The sequence below is a fragment of the Poecile atricapillus genome, chromosome 5 (assembly GCF_030490865.1).
Source record: "Poecile atricapillus isolate bPoeAtr1 chromosome 5, bPoeAtr1.hap1, whole genome shotgun sequence".
NCBI classification, from domain to species: Eukaryota; Metazoa; Chordata; class Aves; order Passeriformes; family Paridae; genus Poecile; species Poecile atricapillus.
This window is the reverse complement of record NC_081253.1, coordinates 23,353,027-23,367,096: the sequence shown is the minus strand read 5'-3', so window position 1 is coordinate 23,367,096 and position 14,070 is coordinate 23,353,027. Positions and strand designations below refer to the sequence as shown.

At 39.2% G+C, this 14,070-nt stretch overlaps 1 protein-coding gene across 9 annotated transcripts in view; it reads left to right on the top strand.

The window, feature by feature from the left end:
• The window catches only part of ZNF385B (zinc finger protein 385B), a 150,225-nt gene that overhangs the window by 32,020 nt on the left and 104,135 nt on the right, over window positions 1–14,070 (top strand). For 2 of the 9 annotated variants that reach the window (XM_058840369.1, XM_058840366.1), the window contains exons 1-2: window positions 798–932; window positions 2,858–2,972. The exons of 2 other annotated variants lie outside the window; for them this stretch is intronic. In XM_058840369.1, coding sequence (XP_058696352.1) covers window positions 2,970–2,972 — 3 coding nt within the window. In that variant the 5' untranslated portion in view covers window positions 798–932; window positions 2,858–2,969. Of the gene's footprint in view, window positions 1–794; window positions 933–2,857; window positions 2,973–4,960; window positions 5,442–5,621; window positions 5,691–14,070 lie in introns of those variants that run through there. 5 more of the 9 variants (XM_058840370.1, XM_058840365.1, XM_058840364.1 and 2 more) reach the window with 4 other exon arrangements.

Below are 14,070 nucleotides of genomic sequence, written 5' to 3'. Positions count from 1 at the left end.
AGTTTCAGTGCTGCCACTCCCAGGGCCATCCCTGTGCCCTTGTGCCAGGCAAACAGGACGTAGGGACAGGCTGCTGTCAGGACATAAATGAACTCTCGGGAAAGTCAGAAAGTGTGTGCTTGCCTTCGCACCTCAAGGTGGAAATGATTTCCTGTATTTCCTATGAAGAAAGAGGAAAAGAAAGGGTGGTTTCCTGCAGCCTTGGGGAAGATATATTTTGGAGTGAGCTTGGTTAAAGCTTTTCAGTGAGCGGGCCTTGCTGGAGCTTGCAGCTGGAGCAAATCCCTGCTGATCCACCCGGGCCGGCTGAGAGCACGGGCTGAGCAGCGCTGCTCTGGGTACCTGAGACACACCCGGGCCCGCTGAGAGCACGGGCTGAGCAGCGCTGCTCTGGGTACCTGAGACACACCCGGGCCCGCTGAGAGCACGGGCTGAGCAGCGCTGCTCTGGGTACCTGAGATCCACCCGGGCCCGCTGAGAGCACGGGCTCAGCAGCGCTGCTCTCAGGGGCCTGAGATCCACCCGGGCCCGCTGAGAGCACGGGCTGAGCAGCGCTGCTCTCAGGGGCCGTGACCGCTGGCGAGCGGACGGCACGAGCTTGGGGCAGCGCTAATTAAAGCGGGCTCGCTGCCCCCGTGCTGGCAGCCAGCCATGAGTTAATGAATGGCTGGGGCGCTGGGCACGGGCGGGCGATGCTGCGGAGCGGGGCCGGGCCGCTCGGCTCCCACGCGATGGCGCTGCAGCCCGGGCCGTGCCGGAGCCGCGCCGCCGGAATCCCGGGGCTGGGAGGGAGAACCGCGGGCTGCTCGCTCCTACCTGGCTGGGGCAGTCCGTGCACGGCTGCCTTGTGCTCCTTCCATGGCTTCTTCGGAGGTGACACCGGTTTTGCGCCACGAATTCTTACTGCTTTCTCCATGGGGTGGTATCTCCTGGTGAGTCTCCTGGTTCTCTCCTTTGCCCCCATGATAACATGGGAACGGTAGGTGTGGTTCTAAGGAAGTGTATTAGAAACGCCTGTCCAAGTCCAGATTTTACAGATGTCTGGAAACGTGTAGGGAAGTTTCATTTTTGTTACAGAAAGTGGCCAGATTTAAGACTGGGCAAAGGAGAATCCTTCTTCCCTGGGTCCTGGGCTGTTTCAAAGAGCACACGTGCTTTAGGGCACTCATTAATGCCCATGTGATCTTCCTGTAGGTTTGGTGGGAGGTGCGATTGGCATGTCAGGATGGAGTGTATTCTGGTAGCACCTCTGCCTTTTTGTTCTTGAAATCTCTGACCTTGCAGGACAGTTTTGGAAATGCTGTAGGACCTTATACCATGACTGTGCAAGGAGCAGTGCTACAAGTTACTGTGTTAACAGTGCAGTACTGAGGAAATAGTCACAGGTTGATTTACCGAGGTATTGTAATCACTCGGTTTTGTGATCTGGTTCACAGCAATGACAGCCAGGGATTTGTTAATATAACAAAATAAATATATAAATGACTAGACTTGTGTTGTGTTTGTGACTTTAATCAGGTCACAAAAAGGGCCTACTAGTGGTAGTGGAAAGAAGATAAAACAGCAGTTTTGGGCATGGGAGAGGAACAAGGGAGTGTGGACAAGGCAGGGCTTCTTCCACTTTTGGCACCAGAGATTGGAGCTTCTTTGTCTCTTTGTGCAGTGCCATATAAATTTGTAAGTCTAGGCAACCTATCAAGTCAACAGAGGCAGGAAGGCTTACACTTAAAGAGCTCAGATTATTCTTGATAGGATCTGTAGATTATATAGCTAACTTGCATATTAGTTTTCAAAAAAGATAGAGAGATAGCAAGTGTGAATAGTATCTTAAGACAAAAAATTAAACAGACTATTGATAGACATTGAGAAAGTATATGGATAATATTCCAGATAGCCTTAAATCTACATTCCCAATTCTGGCCTCATGCTTGAGAACAAGACTTTTTTTCTTTTTTTTTTTTTTTTTTTTTTTTTTTTAATTAAACTGTGAATGAAATTTGTTTGCCAGATGACCAGATCAGTACAGGATTAAATGACGGTTGGTTACAGCAGAATAAATTTGCAGTGTATTGCTCTGATTTCATTGGAGTTTTTCCTTGTTTTTTGTTAGAAGAAGCTAATCCTAAATACAGGTCTTTGTATGTAGGTTTTAATCTTTATATGGGCCAAGGCTGGCTTTCTGACAGGTAGCTGAGTTGCCATCTAAGACTGCTTTGTGCCAGCCTAATGGAGAACAGAGCGTTTGCTTACTTTAAACTTCTTGGTCTAGGTTCTCAATTCAGTCTCAATGTTTATCTTTCATTAATCTAAAAAAGGACAAAGATAATCCAATTTTTATTGCAGAAGATCTTTATGAATTATTCTAGCAAGTACTCATAGGAATGCAAAGCAGCAACCAAAAGTATCTTGAAAAAGTTTGTGACCGGAGTTCCACTAAATGTATGCATGCATAGGTATAGAATTAGTGCATAAGTCTGTAGAGAGCACTGTGAGCTTACTCTTTTTTTGTGTTGGACCAAAACCTTTTTTAGACCAGTAGAAGGTCAGCACTTGTTCTGCCTTCCATGTCTGCTGCCTGAAGCCTGACCTTTTAGAAAGCAGTTTCAAGAAAGCTGCTTCTGTAGGGGCACAAAGCAGAGCGACTCCACAGGACTTCCCCTCTCTGTCCCCTTGTGAGAGGGAAGTTGCTCCATGCTTTGCTGTCCTACTCTAGGTGGAATCCATTTTTCTGTTTGTAAAAAAACTAGACTTGCTAAAAAGCAAAAAAGAAATAATAACAAAAAGAGTTATGTGCCCCTAATGAGACTTAGCTTAGTGAGCTCTTGAGAAGCTCTTAGTATTTCCCTTCTCCCTACAGGGTACGTTGACTTTTTTCTTATTTGATGGTCTCTTGGACAAGATTGCATTTGGTAGATGGTACCATATTCTTTGCATCATTTGAGTCTCTTCCACCATTTACTTAAGACATAATGGTAGGTAACATTTTTCTTATAATATGAAATGTACTTATGATAAGCAATTGCTGTTTTTCTTTCACAGAAACATAGAAGGGATCCATCAGGATTTTAATTAGCTGCTCTGAAATTAAGCAGATTTGTTGTATTAATTTTGGTCACTTGGTACTCCTGCCAAAATGTTGATGAGAAGAGTTAATATATGGCCCAGAACTGACATTAAAGTTTGTTTCTTATTTACCAATAGCTACACACTGTATCTATAATTTTCTGTTGTTTGAGTAGCTGCACTGTGAAAGTACTAGTGAAACTAATAAAAATATTAAGTAGATGATATGTGCGCTCATGGTTAGTCTTCAGGAAAAAAAAGGGGAAATTATTTTGTTGAGGTCATTTGTTTAAAAGTAATTGATAAGTTGCATCAGAGCAAAACATTTAAAAATTCCCTAGTGGCAAATTAAAAACAATAAGTCTTTTGAAGTTGGTAAAGGTTATCAGACCAATTATTCATCTTTAGGCTCCATTCTCTTTGCGGTGGGGAACACATGAATGACGTTAGTCAAACAAACAGAGTATGTAGCTATTATGGAAAAAAGTGATTTATAGGGGGAGGTCCTTCGGATGGAATGTGGAAGGATTTCAAAACAAAATTGGACAGTACATGTGGCACCCTTTGTCACTACTTTGCATAGATATATTCTTGTAGTCTTGTATATTCTCTTGTGGCAAAATGCCTTCCTGGACATTTTAACCTCTCTTCATGGGCAGATAGGCAGTGGTAAAAAATCAGCATTTCAGACATCAGAAAATCAGATGTTCTAGAGTCTAGGACCAAGAATACGCTCACCAGCCTTGGTTTCAAGCTGAGAATGGCTACAGGAGTGGTGACACCACTTCTGCCTCAATTGGGAGCATATCCCTAGTCATTTAACCACTTCGGGCATGGCCTGGAGAGTTGCTTAAATCATTTGAGTTCAGTTTCTTTAAGGATTTCTTCACTGTCTCACTGAAGGATGTGATCCACTGTTCAGAAGTATAGACAGCTGAGATGAAAAGGGATCTATAAATTCAGGCATTTTTATTCATGTGCATTTCTAACCATGATTTCTGTATTAAAACTACTGGAAAAAATAAAATAATGAAGTCAGGTTTGTTCATTATTTTTACCTTGTAAAAGAAAAACTGGTATCTTCTCTGCATAGCAATTTTTCTCATCTGGGATCAGATCCTGTCAAAATTTCTCTTACATGACCCAGCAGATAACTGTACAGGTAATATAATGAAAAACTCCCATGTCTTTCCATTTCTTGAAAGCCTAGTTATGATTACATCTAATGCTGTGAATCTCAGTGTGAGTATGCACAGCAACATATGCTCTGTTACCTTTCTGGGGAAAGAAAACCCATTGAAGTACCTGAAAAGACATAAAGATGTACATTGCGAGAAGTCTGTGTGGGAGTAGGAGTAGCATAAATTTAATAAGCCATGGAGATTTTTCATAGTAAGTAATTTAAAATTACTGTTGGTTTAGAAGGATGAAGACACTGGTCGTGTAATGTCATGCTTTTGGTGGGTTTTTTGGGGGTTTTTTTGTGCTTTTTGTTTTGTGTTTTTTTGGTTGTTTTTTCTTTTCAGTTTTTGGTACAAATACTTAATCTGCTAGACTGTACAGGTCTTTGTTGGGTCAGTATTCTCAGTATTTTCACCTAAATATTTATTATTCTTTTTAATAGATATCCTGGGTCTTAATATGTAACAGACTTTGTCTGTTACATAGTTTAAAAAAATACTTATTTCATTTGCATAATTTTTAATTAATCTTATTTAGAAAAGCTGTAAGGAATCATTAATTTTTATTGCAGGATTTTTTTTTCCCCCCAATAATGAACCTCATCACAATACAGTCTGCTGATTCTCCTCTGTCTTGCGTTTGTTGTAGAAAAGACAGAGCTATTTTTAACATTTACACAGTCTAGATAGATGATTCCTCGTTCTGTGTGGTTTGGAGCTGAAGCTGTAGAGCCTTTCATAATCATATCCTTTTATTTTTTATGGTTTGTTTGAATTTGATCTCTGTAGCTGATTCCATGCATTGATAATGAAGGCTTGGGTTGCCTGATTCTCAGCATAAATTCAGGCAGACTTCTACTTTGACAGTGCTCTGTGTTTCGGTAGGCATGAAGATACAGAACTGAAATTGCTTTGCTTTCTTTACAAATGACTCAGAGTGTGCTTGTCCTTCCCTAAAATGTTGCCAGCGTGTGAAGGATTTTCAATGAGCAGTGCAATAAGCCGGCATCTGGGAAGGTTTGAGGCTGCTCTGGTGTAGCAGCGAACTGTCACACAGATGACTGGGGCTGGAGCCAACACTCTGTAGCACCGTAGATCATATTGGTCACATACTGGAAGTTTTGTTTATGTAACTTGGTTGCTGTTTAACCTGCTTAAATACTATTGCCATAATGTGGAGTGGGCTTCCCAGTAGAGGTGAGTCTGGTTTTTTTATTATTAAACTTCACTGAATTGCTTTGTGCTACGACATTGAGTGGATGCTTACATGTTTGGCATTATTTCTGTGTGCAGTGCATTTCTGTTTTAGTTATTCCAGTGGAAAGGATAATAAAAACAGCAAGGCATATAATGCATCTTTTTCTTCTCTTATTTCAGTATTAAAAGTAACTAAATATGTGGCAAGCTCCCTTTCCTTGCTTGCTGTTTGCAGAGGGCATCTTTCCAGTAGGTGACTTCCTATGCATTTTAAATGTTTTTTGAATGTCAGTGATGCTGTGTTATTGTTGTAGAAAGAAGCTTATTAGCAGTGTGAATAAATACCTCTTACCAGAGCTTGCTTTCTGGCTTGTTAAATCTCAAAGCATAGTTACAATGATGTGTGTAACAGAAGAGCTGTCGGATTCTCCAGACAAACTAAAAAAGTAAAGAATGAAATAAATTGTATACTGGATTTGACATATTGCATATGTCTGTCATTGTTAGTATTAAAAGTTATGATCTGTCATGCCCAGGACAGCTTCCAGTAATTCATTTGCATTGACAGCTTTCTTTGAGAAGGATATAAAATTACTGTCGCTTCTCCCTAACCAGTTAAATTTGAGATTTAGTGCACCAAGTTTTATTTAAGGGAACAGATAGTCTACTAAAGGTAGCCCATGAAGTTCAGGTAGTAAATCTTTAAGCTTGAAAGTATTATCGTAAGCTAAACAGACTTTGTACTTGTGTGTTTTTAAAAGGGGGTTTTGTTGAGAATTTCACCTATAGCAGAACATAAAAAATTAGTTCAGCTGAGTTACTTATTAAGCACTGCTGTTACATGAATATTTGAGTTGGTGAGGTGAGACCTCCTATGATTATACTTGAGTATGCTGATAATAATTTTTTTAATAAAACAAAGAAATATATTGAAAAATACTTATTGGATTTTTTTTTGTGCTTGCTATAGAAATGTCTGTGCTTACTATGTAAAGACTGCTGTGGGTTTGGTTTTTTTTTTCTTCTGAGGAACTAGGACAGCTCATGCTTTTTCCTGCTAAATATATTTATGAGGCAGCTGTTTTATAGCTTTCAGCTCCAAAGTTATAGATAAGTGTGTATTTGTTTGACAGAAGATTCGAGAATTTCCATTTACTGCCAGTACATGTAAAGCTTGGCTAAGCAGACTGCATCAGGAGCACACACCATTTGTATTAGCCAATCTGTCTTTGCAAGTCCCAGGGCCACTATCTTGCTAGAAGCCACTGTGTGCTTTTGAAAGCATGAAATTAGTTTTATACTGAGCACATAGTTTCTCATTTAGCAGTTCTTTTTATGGTAATGGTCAATTTATGGTTCAGTGCCAGAATTTTGGTGTTCTGTCAAAGCTGATAGCTTCTGCTAAGGTGTTCTTTGGAGATAAAGACAAACAAAATCCAAAACAATACCCCCCAACAAAAATGCAGTTTGTGGTGGGTATCCTAGGGAGATGCAAATAGAAGAAAGTTATCCTGAATGACCTAACTCCTGACATTGCTGACAGCATTTTGGAATTATTTTGTTGTCGTATTTCAGAAAACATTTGTCATTTATGACATAAAATTATTATATTAATTGTCACCTTTTTATATTTCATAAGGTTTTTTTTGTTTGCTCACCCCCCCCCCCCCCACCCCAGATATGTAAAATTGCTGTCTCTCAATGCTAATTTTCTCTATGTGCTTATTTAATGATTAAGGTTAAAATGCACTTGAAAAATGTATATGAAGCACCCTAAACATTCAAGATGATTTTTAGATAAGAGCTTTAGAATATGTTGCAAGCTTTTCCCTTTCTTCGGGAATCTACAGAAGTTTAAGTAGTTATTAGAACCTTTGTAAAACCTTTTTTAATACATATAATTCATAAATTGATGAACCAACTTATTTTTAACCTGTGTCTCATTCTTGGCAGATTTTTGTTGTTTTTCTAACTACGCCAGATTTGTGACTCTTCCCTCAGTAGGAGCTATGCTTGATGAAAGGTTAAGGTGTTTTAACATTGTGCACTTCACTTGCGTTCCTCTGTCTAGCCTACATTATTCTCTCTTGTATATAGGCAATTTAAAATTGTATTTGGTTTAATCTAGGTCTTCACAATTCTGACTTGATCCTGAAATAAGCATTTTTTAATGATACAGTATTTACTTCTTTGCTCAGTTCTGTCTGCAAGCAGCAAAGTTTGATAATGCTTTTTTTTTTTTGTGCAAGGTTTGGTTGTGCTCTAGAGCTGGTAATGTTCCTTCTGTTTAGTCCTGAGGGGAGATCCTGTTCCACCTACTGTTACGCCTTCCTGGGATAAGAAAAAGCTAGAGATCATAGTTCCCAGAAGTTGAGTTAGGAAGTAAATGTAAGCTGGTGTACACGTTTTTTTTGTTATTCCGTCATCATGGAGGAGGAGAAGAAGAAGTAGAATCTATGGAGGTGACTGCCCTTTGTCACAAGCACTTGGAAAGCACAGCAGTCTCAGTTCAACAAAGCTGCCTTCTCAAAACCATGTCTGGATGCTTCTGTAGTCATGCAAGAGATGCTTACTGACAGCTTAAATATATATTGTTGTCATTTTAGGATCTTTGAATAAATTTGCTTGCTATTCTTCAGTGCGTGTTTAAAGGCTACCAGATAGAAAATATTATTAATGTTTGGAAAACAATGTGTGACATGTTGCTACCATGGCATATAAAATGTTTTATATAGAACGCCTTTCTTTGTCCTTTTATTTTTTTAGTAATTCTTTATATCATTATGAATATAAGCTTGCCAAATTTCAGTCTGGCTGGTTCTTTGTTCCAAGATGGTTTTTGCAAGGTCCTTTTACCCTTAAAGATGTTGCACCTTCTTCCAAGTGTTATTGCTGCATGTTTCCCCTCCTGCCATTTCATATCGGTAGATCAAGCGAGAGGCAAGTTTTGAGTTGTTTGTTGTGTCAGATAAAACACTTGGTGTGGAGCTCTATTGCTTCTGTTTCCATTCTCTAGCCATTTCTGTATCAGATTGTCAGTTATCACATGGCACTGTAATTTTAATTTCTTCTCCTTTGGAAGAGGTCAGTGTTAAAGTGTGGTGATCTTTTGCACTTTGGGAGTGTTCAGGGGGTAGCAGCATCTCTACTGCCAAGATTACTTTACAGGGAGATTCTGAAGCTAAAAGGAAAGCAAAAGGAAAATAAAAGCTAAGCTAAAAAGAAAAGAAATTATTGGGGAAGTGGTATGTTGTGAGCAATTCCATGTTAGTCACTTGACTCTGGACTCCAAGTTGGCTAAGCTCTTTGTGGAAATTTTGAAATTTGCTTTTTTTTTAGTGAAGGTCACTGATGAATCCTGCCAGAGGAGCTGAGTGCACTGAGAACTGTGGTTGTAAAGCTGAAGCTTTACTACTGAAGCTCAAGTTTGTATGTTTCTTCCTGTCTGTAGGTTAAAGAGCCAGAGATATTCTGGAGGTCTCACCCAGAATGTTCAGCCAAGAAATTATCTATTTATTTTTTTTTTTTTAAATATGTTTTCTGTTCTGCTGAACTTTGAGCAGTACTCATAACACGACTCTGAAGGGAAAATGAACTAAGTAACTTCCCTCTTTCACATATGCTTTTTTGTTCCTGTAAGGATGTTTTTAGAATTTTTTTTAGTTGGAAGTGGGGAAAGCTGGGTATGTTTTGATCTCCAGAGGTGTAAGGAGAGTGCTTTTGTATTGATACCAGCAGTCAGGGCAGATGAAAGGCTAAATTCCTCAGCCTTGGATAGGTTCAAGACCTACACTGAAGTGTTTGTGTCTCTGACTGAACAGTGCAGATCTTGGGAGGAGATGAGGGAGTCTTTTTAATACTCTGTGAATTGAGGAATACAGCTTCCTTAAGGATTGAGGTTTTAAAATTCATACAGTGTGTTACAGGAGCTACTTGAGAGAAAGGATATGACTGAAAGCTCAGTGGACAAAATTTTCCCTTTAAGCAACTTGTGAAACTGTCAGACTCTGGGCAAGGATTTATGTTCTGACGCATTTGCTAATACCACTTGTTAGTGTATGGGTTGTTCTGGATGATGTAAGAGATCTGTGTTCAGATCACCTGTGTTCAGGTGATGAAAGGATGTTTCCATGTCAAGGGACTTCTGAGGTTACTGTGGTGTGTTCAGTTTTGGATTTTTTTGTTTGGTTTTGCTAGCTGTTCATATTGATATTGTTTGTTTTTACTGAGCTAGAAAAGACAAAACAGGTCTCTGGTGTGAGTTTTCCTTTCGCTTGCTTCAAGCATTCTGTGCTGGCAGAAGTCAAACACAGTGCCTGAGTTTGTAACTTCCACTTGGGGGTCTCCATTTTCTTCAGGGTATTTCATAGTAGGGGTGGAGAGATGAAGGTGAGGTAAGAAATCCATATAGGAAGCCTTTAAAAGTGTCTTGTTTTTCTGCTCAAGCTGGATTCAAAATTTTCACACATGTGCATCTCCTCTGGCTCAGCCTTGAATGTTTGCAATGTTGACATCCTGAAATGTTTTGTGATTGAGCATTTAAATATGAGCAGAAATTGAGGTGCTTTTTTTATTAGGTGATCAAGGAGGATTCATAGGTTTTAGAGTGTCGCATCTGGATAAAGAGACACAGAAAGCACTTCGTCAAGAAAAAACAGACTAGTTGGAAAGGACTGAAGATTATTGCTAGGAATTGCAATTCATGTATTGTGGCCAGCTTTGTCAGTGGTACCATTTGAGCCTGATGCATCTCTAGTAAGAATCTGAATAGTAGAAATTGATCTATTAAGTAATCATTGTAGTAGGCTCTTTTGAAGGAGGCATGAACAGCACTTAGCTCCTGTGTACCCAGGTTACTTCTGAAAATAAGATCGAAGCTTTTCAGTCACTTTGGCTTCTGAATTAAGGTGTAGACTTTGAGAAAAGCCAAAGCTGGAACATCAGGAGTGTATTGACTGGGGCATAAGTCTTTATGGAGACATCCCCAGGTTTGGGGTATTTTAAAAATGGTTATAAAGAATGGAAAAATGGTGTAGTTCCAGATTTGTTCTTGATATCTGTTGACAGAAACAAGGAAAAATCTGGCAGAAACAAGTTAAAATATTGCTGTCCTTTTGTTTTATCAGTTGTAAACACTTACTCATTTTAAGAATTCATCCTAACGAGTATTTCTCCTTCAAGGGAAAATTGTCTTTTTTTCTTTCAATCTTCCTCAAAACAAACAAGTCAACTTTGTTTCAGAGATTTTTAGATTACTTTTGCAGAAAAAATATTTGAGTTTACATTGTTCTGTTAAGTGTATATTAAACTTCTACTTTGGTTATTAGTTATTCCATGGTATCTATGCTTAGTGTGCTTATTTTTTTGCTTAAATTCTTGATAGGTGATAGAATGCCAGGTGCATACTTTGCCTTAGACTAAATTCAGTTGTTTTATGTATTTTTACAGTTTTGCTTCAAAAACGCTTGTTACAGTTATCCAGACTTGAAATCAGTGGATGAATTGGGCAGATAAAGCTATCTGTATTTTAAAAGTATTTCTGCTTTCCTCATTTGAAAGCTTGGTGTTGCTTTGATATATAGCACACTTCCCTGACTGCTTCAAGTCATCCCTTTGCAAGATTGATGCAATGCATCAAAGCTGTTTTAACTGCTTTAAATAACTGAGATAAGAATCCTAAACTCAGGAGTTGTCATTCATTAATTGAATATCTGCAGAGTGGAGAGCAGGGCTGTGGTGTTTCTGCTGCTTGCAGATTAGCAGTCTGTTCTGCTGCTCAGAGTCTCACCCATCCCATGATCATCCCTAAGCCAGGATGTTCTCAGAACCGACAGCTGTGCTCTGTGCACAGGGGAGCTGCTGTGGCTCCTCGCAGAGCATCTGCCTTGCCTCTTCAACACTGACCCCTCTGTGGCAAAAGCAAACTGCTGGGAGAGCATCAGGAGTCGAGAGATACATGGGCACCTCATCCAATCTCAGACAGGGAGCACGCGTGGAGTCTGGAAGAAAAATGGCAGTTTTTAATTCTGTTTTCAGTGGTCAAATACATGTAGCTAGAAATGATGTATCTTACAATGTGTCAAAGTAGCAGCTTTTAGTAGCAGCTGAGTGATGATGAAGGGCAAGAAACTGCTATCCTACTGTGCTCCTGGCCTAAAATTGAAATTCCTTAACTCAGTATGTTATTTTCTAGGCCATCTATTGCATGAACATGTTCTTTACTGCCTACTTTTAATAGAGTTCTTGGGCCAGGAGAAATTGTTATGCAAAGTCAAAGTTTTGGGAGTTGCAAAGTTGTTTGTTAATTGGTAGAACAACAGCCAGTAACAGTGCAGATGCACAGAGAGGAGGAGACTTTGAGGACCCATAATCACTTAGAAACTTTTTTCCCCCCCTTTCTTCTATTCCCTTTGATGTTGTTGCTGAATGTTAGTGGAACGTGATGGTATTGCTGTGGTGTGGAGCAATCAGCTGCCAGCGCAAAGTGAAGTCTGAAGGGACATCTACCAATTAACTGAAAATAATGAGGAAATTATTATTGTTACACTAATCAAAGTTAACTGGTTACCAAGAAGTTTGGAAGTCAACATATTTGTAAGCCATGTATGGTCTAGTATGACAGTACTGGCATAAACAAAGTCAGAATCAGTGCATCCACTGGGGCTCATAGACTCTGAGGACCAAAGGAATCACCAAGCCTTATCTATTCTAGAGTACTGGACAAAATAATCGCTAGCATTAATTCCTTTAGGAGAAGAAATTGCTTTCCCAAATATGCCAGTGTTTGCTGTTAAGTCAAATAAATCTGCAATTGAACTAGAACACATTATTTAGAGACACATTCAACTTCATTTTAAGTACTTCAGGATGTGATGAATTTACTTGTTATGCTGCCGAATTTTTTAAATAAACCTTTACCTTTGCAGTTAAGAAGTGCACCTTACTGCCAATTTGAATTTTCTAATTATGTGCTGGGAGGTCCCTCTTCCTCTCTACTATTAAAGAACCTCCATGATTAGATACATTCTCCTTATAAAATGGCAAGGAATCTTGATTTCAAGCCTGACGCTGTATTAAGGGTGCAATTACGAGCAGAGACTGTATAACACTGGAAAAGGTTGTGTATTACTTTTTTAATGACATGATTTTGCATCAGTGGCCTCAGTGACTCACTGATAAATCAGAAGGACAACTTTGCTTCCACAGTCGTGGGCTGTTTGGTCCTGGTGTTTAAAGTCTGCACGACATGCAATTGGAACAAATACACTTTCAAGCAGGAGTGAGTTCATGAAGCTCTCTTTCTTTGCATCAAGTTAGAACCATGATACTGATACTTCTCAAGGCTTTCTGGATCTCTGCTGTCTTTTCCTCTCCTATAGTTACTTTCAGCTGGCAGAATCAATCTTTTCTCTGGGAAGAGTGATTTTTCAGGTCAAATTCCTTGGTATGGACTGTTTGTTCTGCTCCTTTGCAGAGGCTGGACTCTGTTTCTGATACTGTATTTTTAATACTGAAAGACAACTATGGAGCAACTGTGTCCACATCTGGGATGTACAGTGAGCTTCTGTCACTCAAAGTTATTTTACTGATTTGAAAAGAAAAAATGCATAATACTTTAGCTTAATATTGATGTAGGATTTTTATTGGCATAGCTTTATCTGACTTCCTGTACGTGATGTGTTCTTATCATGTTGCCTAATTTCCTTGGTAGTAGTTTCAAAAGCTTTCATTGGTGTAAACCACACCTTCAGTGAAGACAGAAAGTGGAGAATGGAGAATCTAATCAGCTGTAAAGACACTGTGTATATGATTTACCTGGCAGATGTTTCCTTACAGTTTTACCTAGGTTTTGGGACAAGAATATCTGTAATCAAACAGTGCAAATAATTTTGTTGAGTTTTTATCTTTTTTTACATACATTAGTACTGACGGTCATGCTCATTAGCCATTTTAGTCTTTTTCACTTCATTGTATTAGAGACAATATCATCCAGAGTTATATTCAGACTATTATCCTTGGAATGTCTTTACCTCCTTTGGAGCATGTCCCCAGCAGCTACATCCATCTATCCACAAAGACTTCTTTCTGTACTTTGTGGGAAGAGTGCGAAGCACAGCGTAAGCATACTGATTTATTTGGACAACCAATTCCTTCCTGTTTTACCCTTTTACTTAAGGTTAAATGCTTACAGTTGGGTTGCACAGAACTGTCTTGACAAGAGGTACTGTTAACAGGCCTGCTCCTAAGCCTGTGACTATAATACTAATACTAATCTTTCTAATACTTTGCAAGCTGGTGTTCAGTATTTATGAATCCAGAGAGTGTGCTGCCAGAATATGGCTTTTTTTTTTTTTCCCCCCCGATACTGAACTTTCTCCCAGAGAAGTGGGAATGAAAAGGCTCTGTGAATTTGAGTATTGCTTGGAATTTATTTCTGCAGTTTGCTTGAAACTTGACCTTTCTCTAAACTCTTCTCACTTCTGTGTCAGGGCATGTGTACCTGTTTTCAAGATTTTTGAGAGTGCTGTCTGCAAGTAAATGCAAAAATAGCATGGCTTGAATTAAAGAAGAACATTATTTTCTAGCAGTATCTAAAATGAAAATGCTCAAACTAAAACAGAAGTAGAAT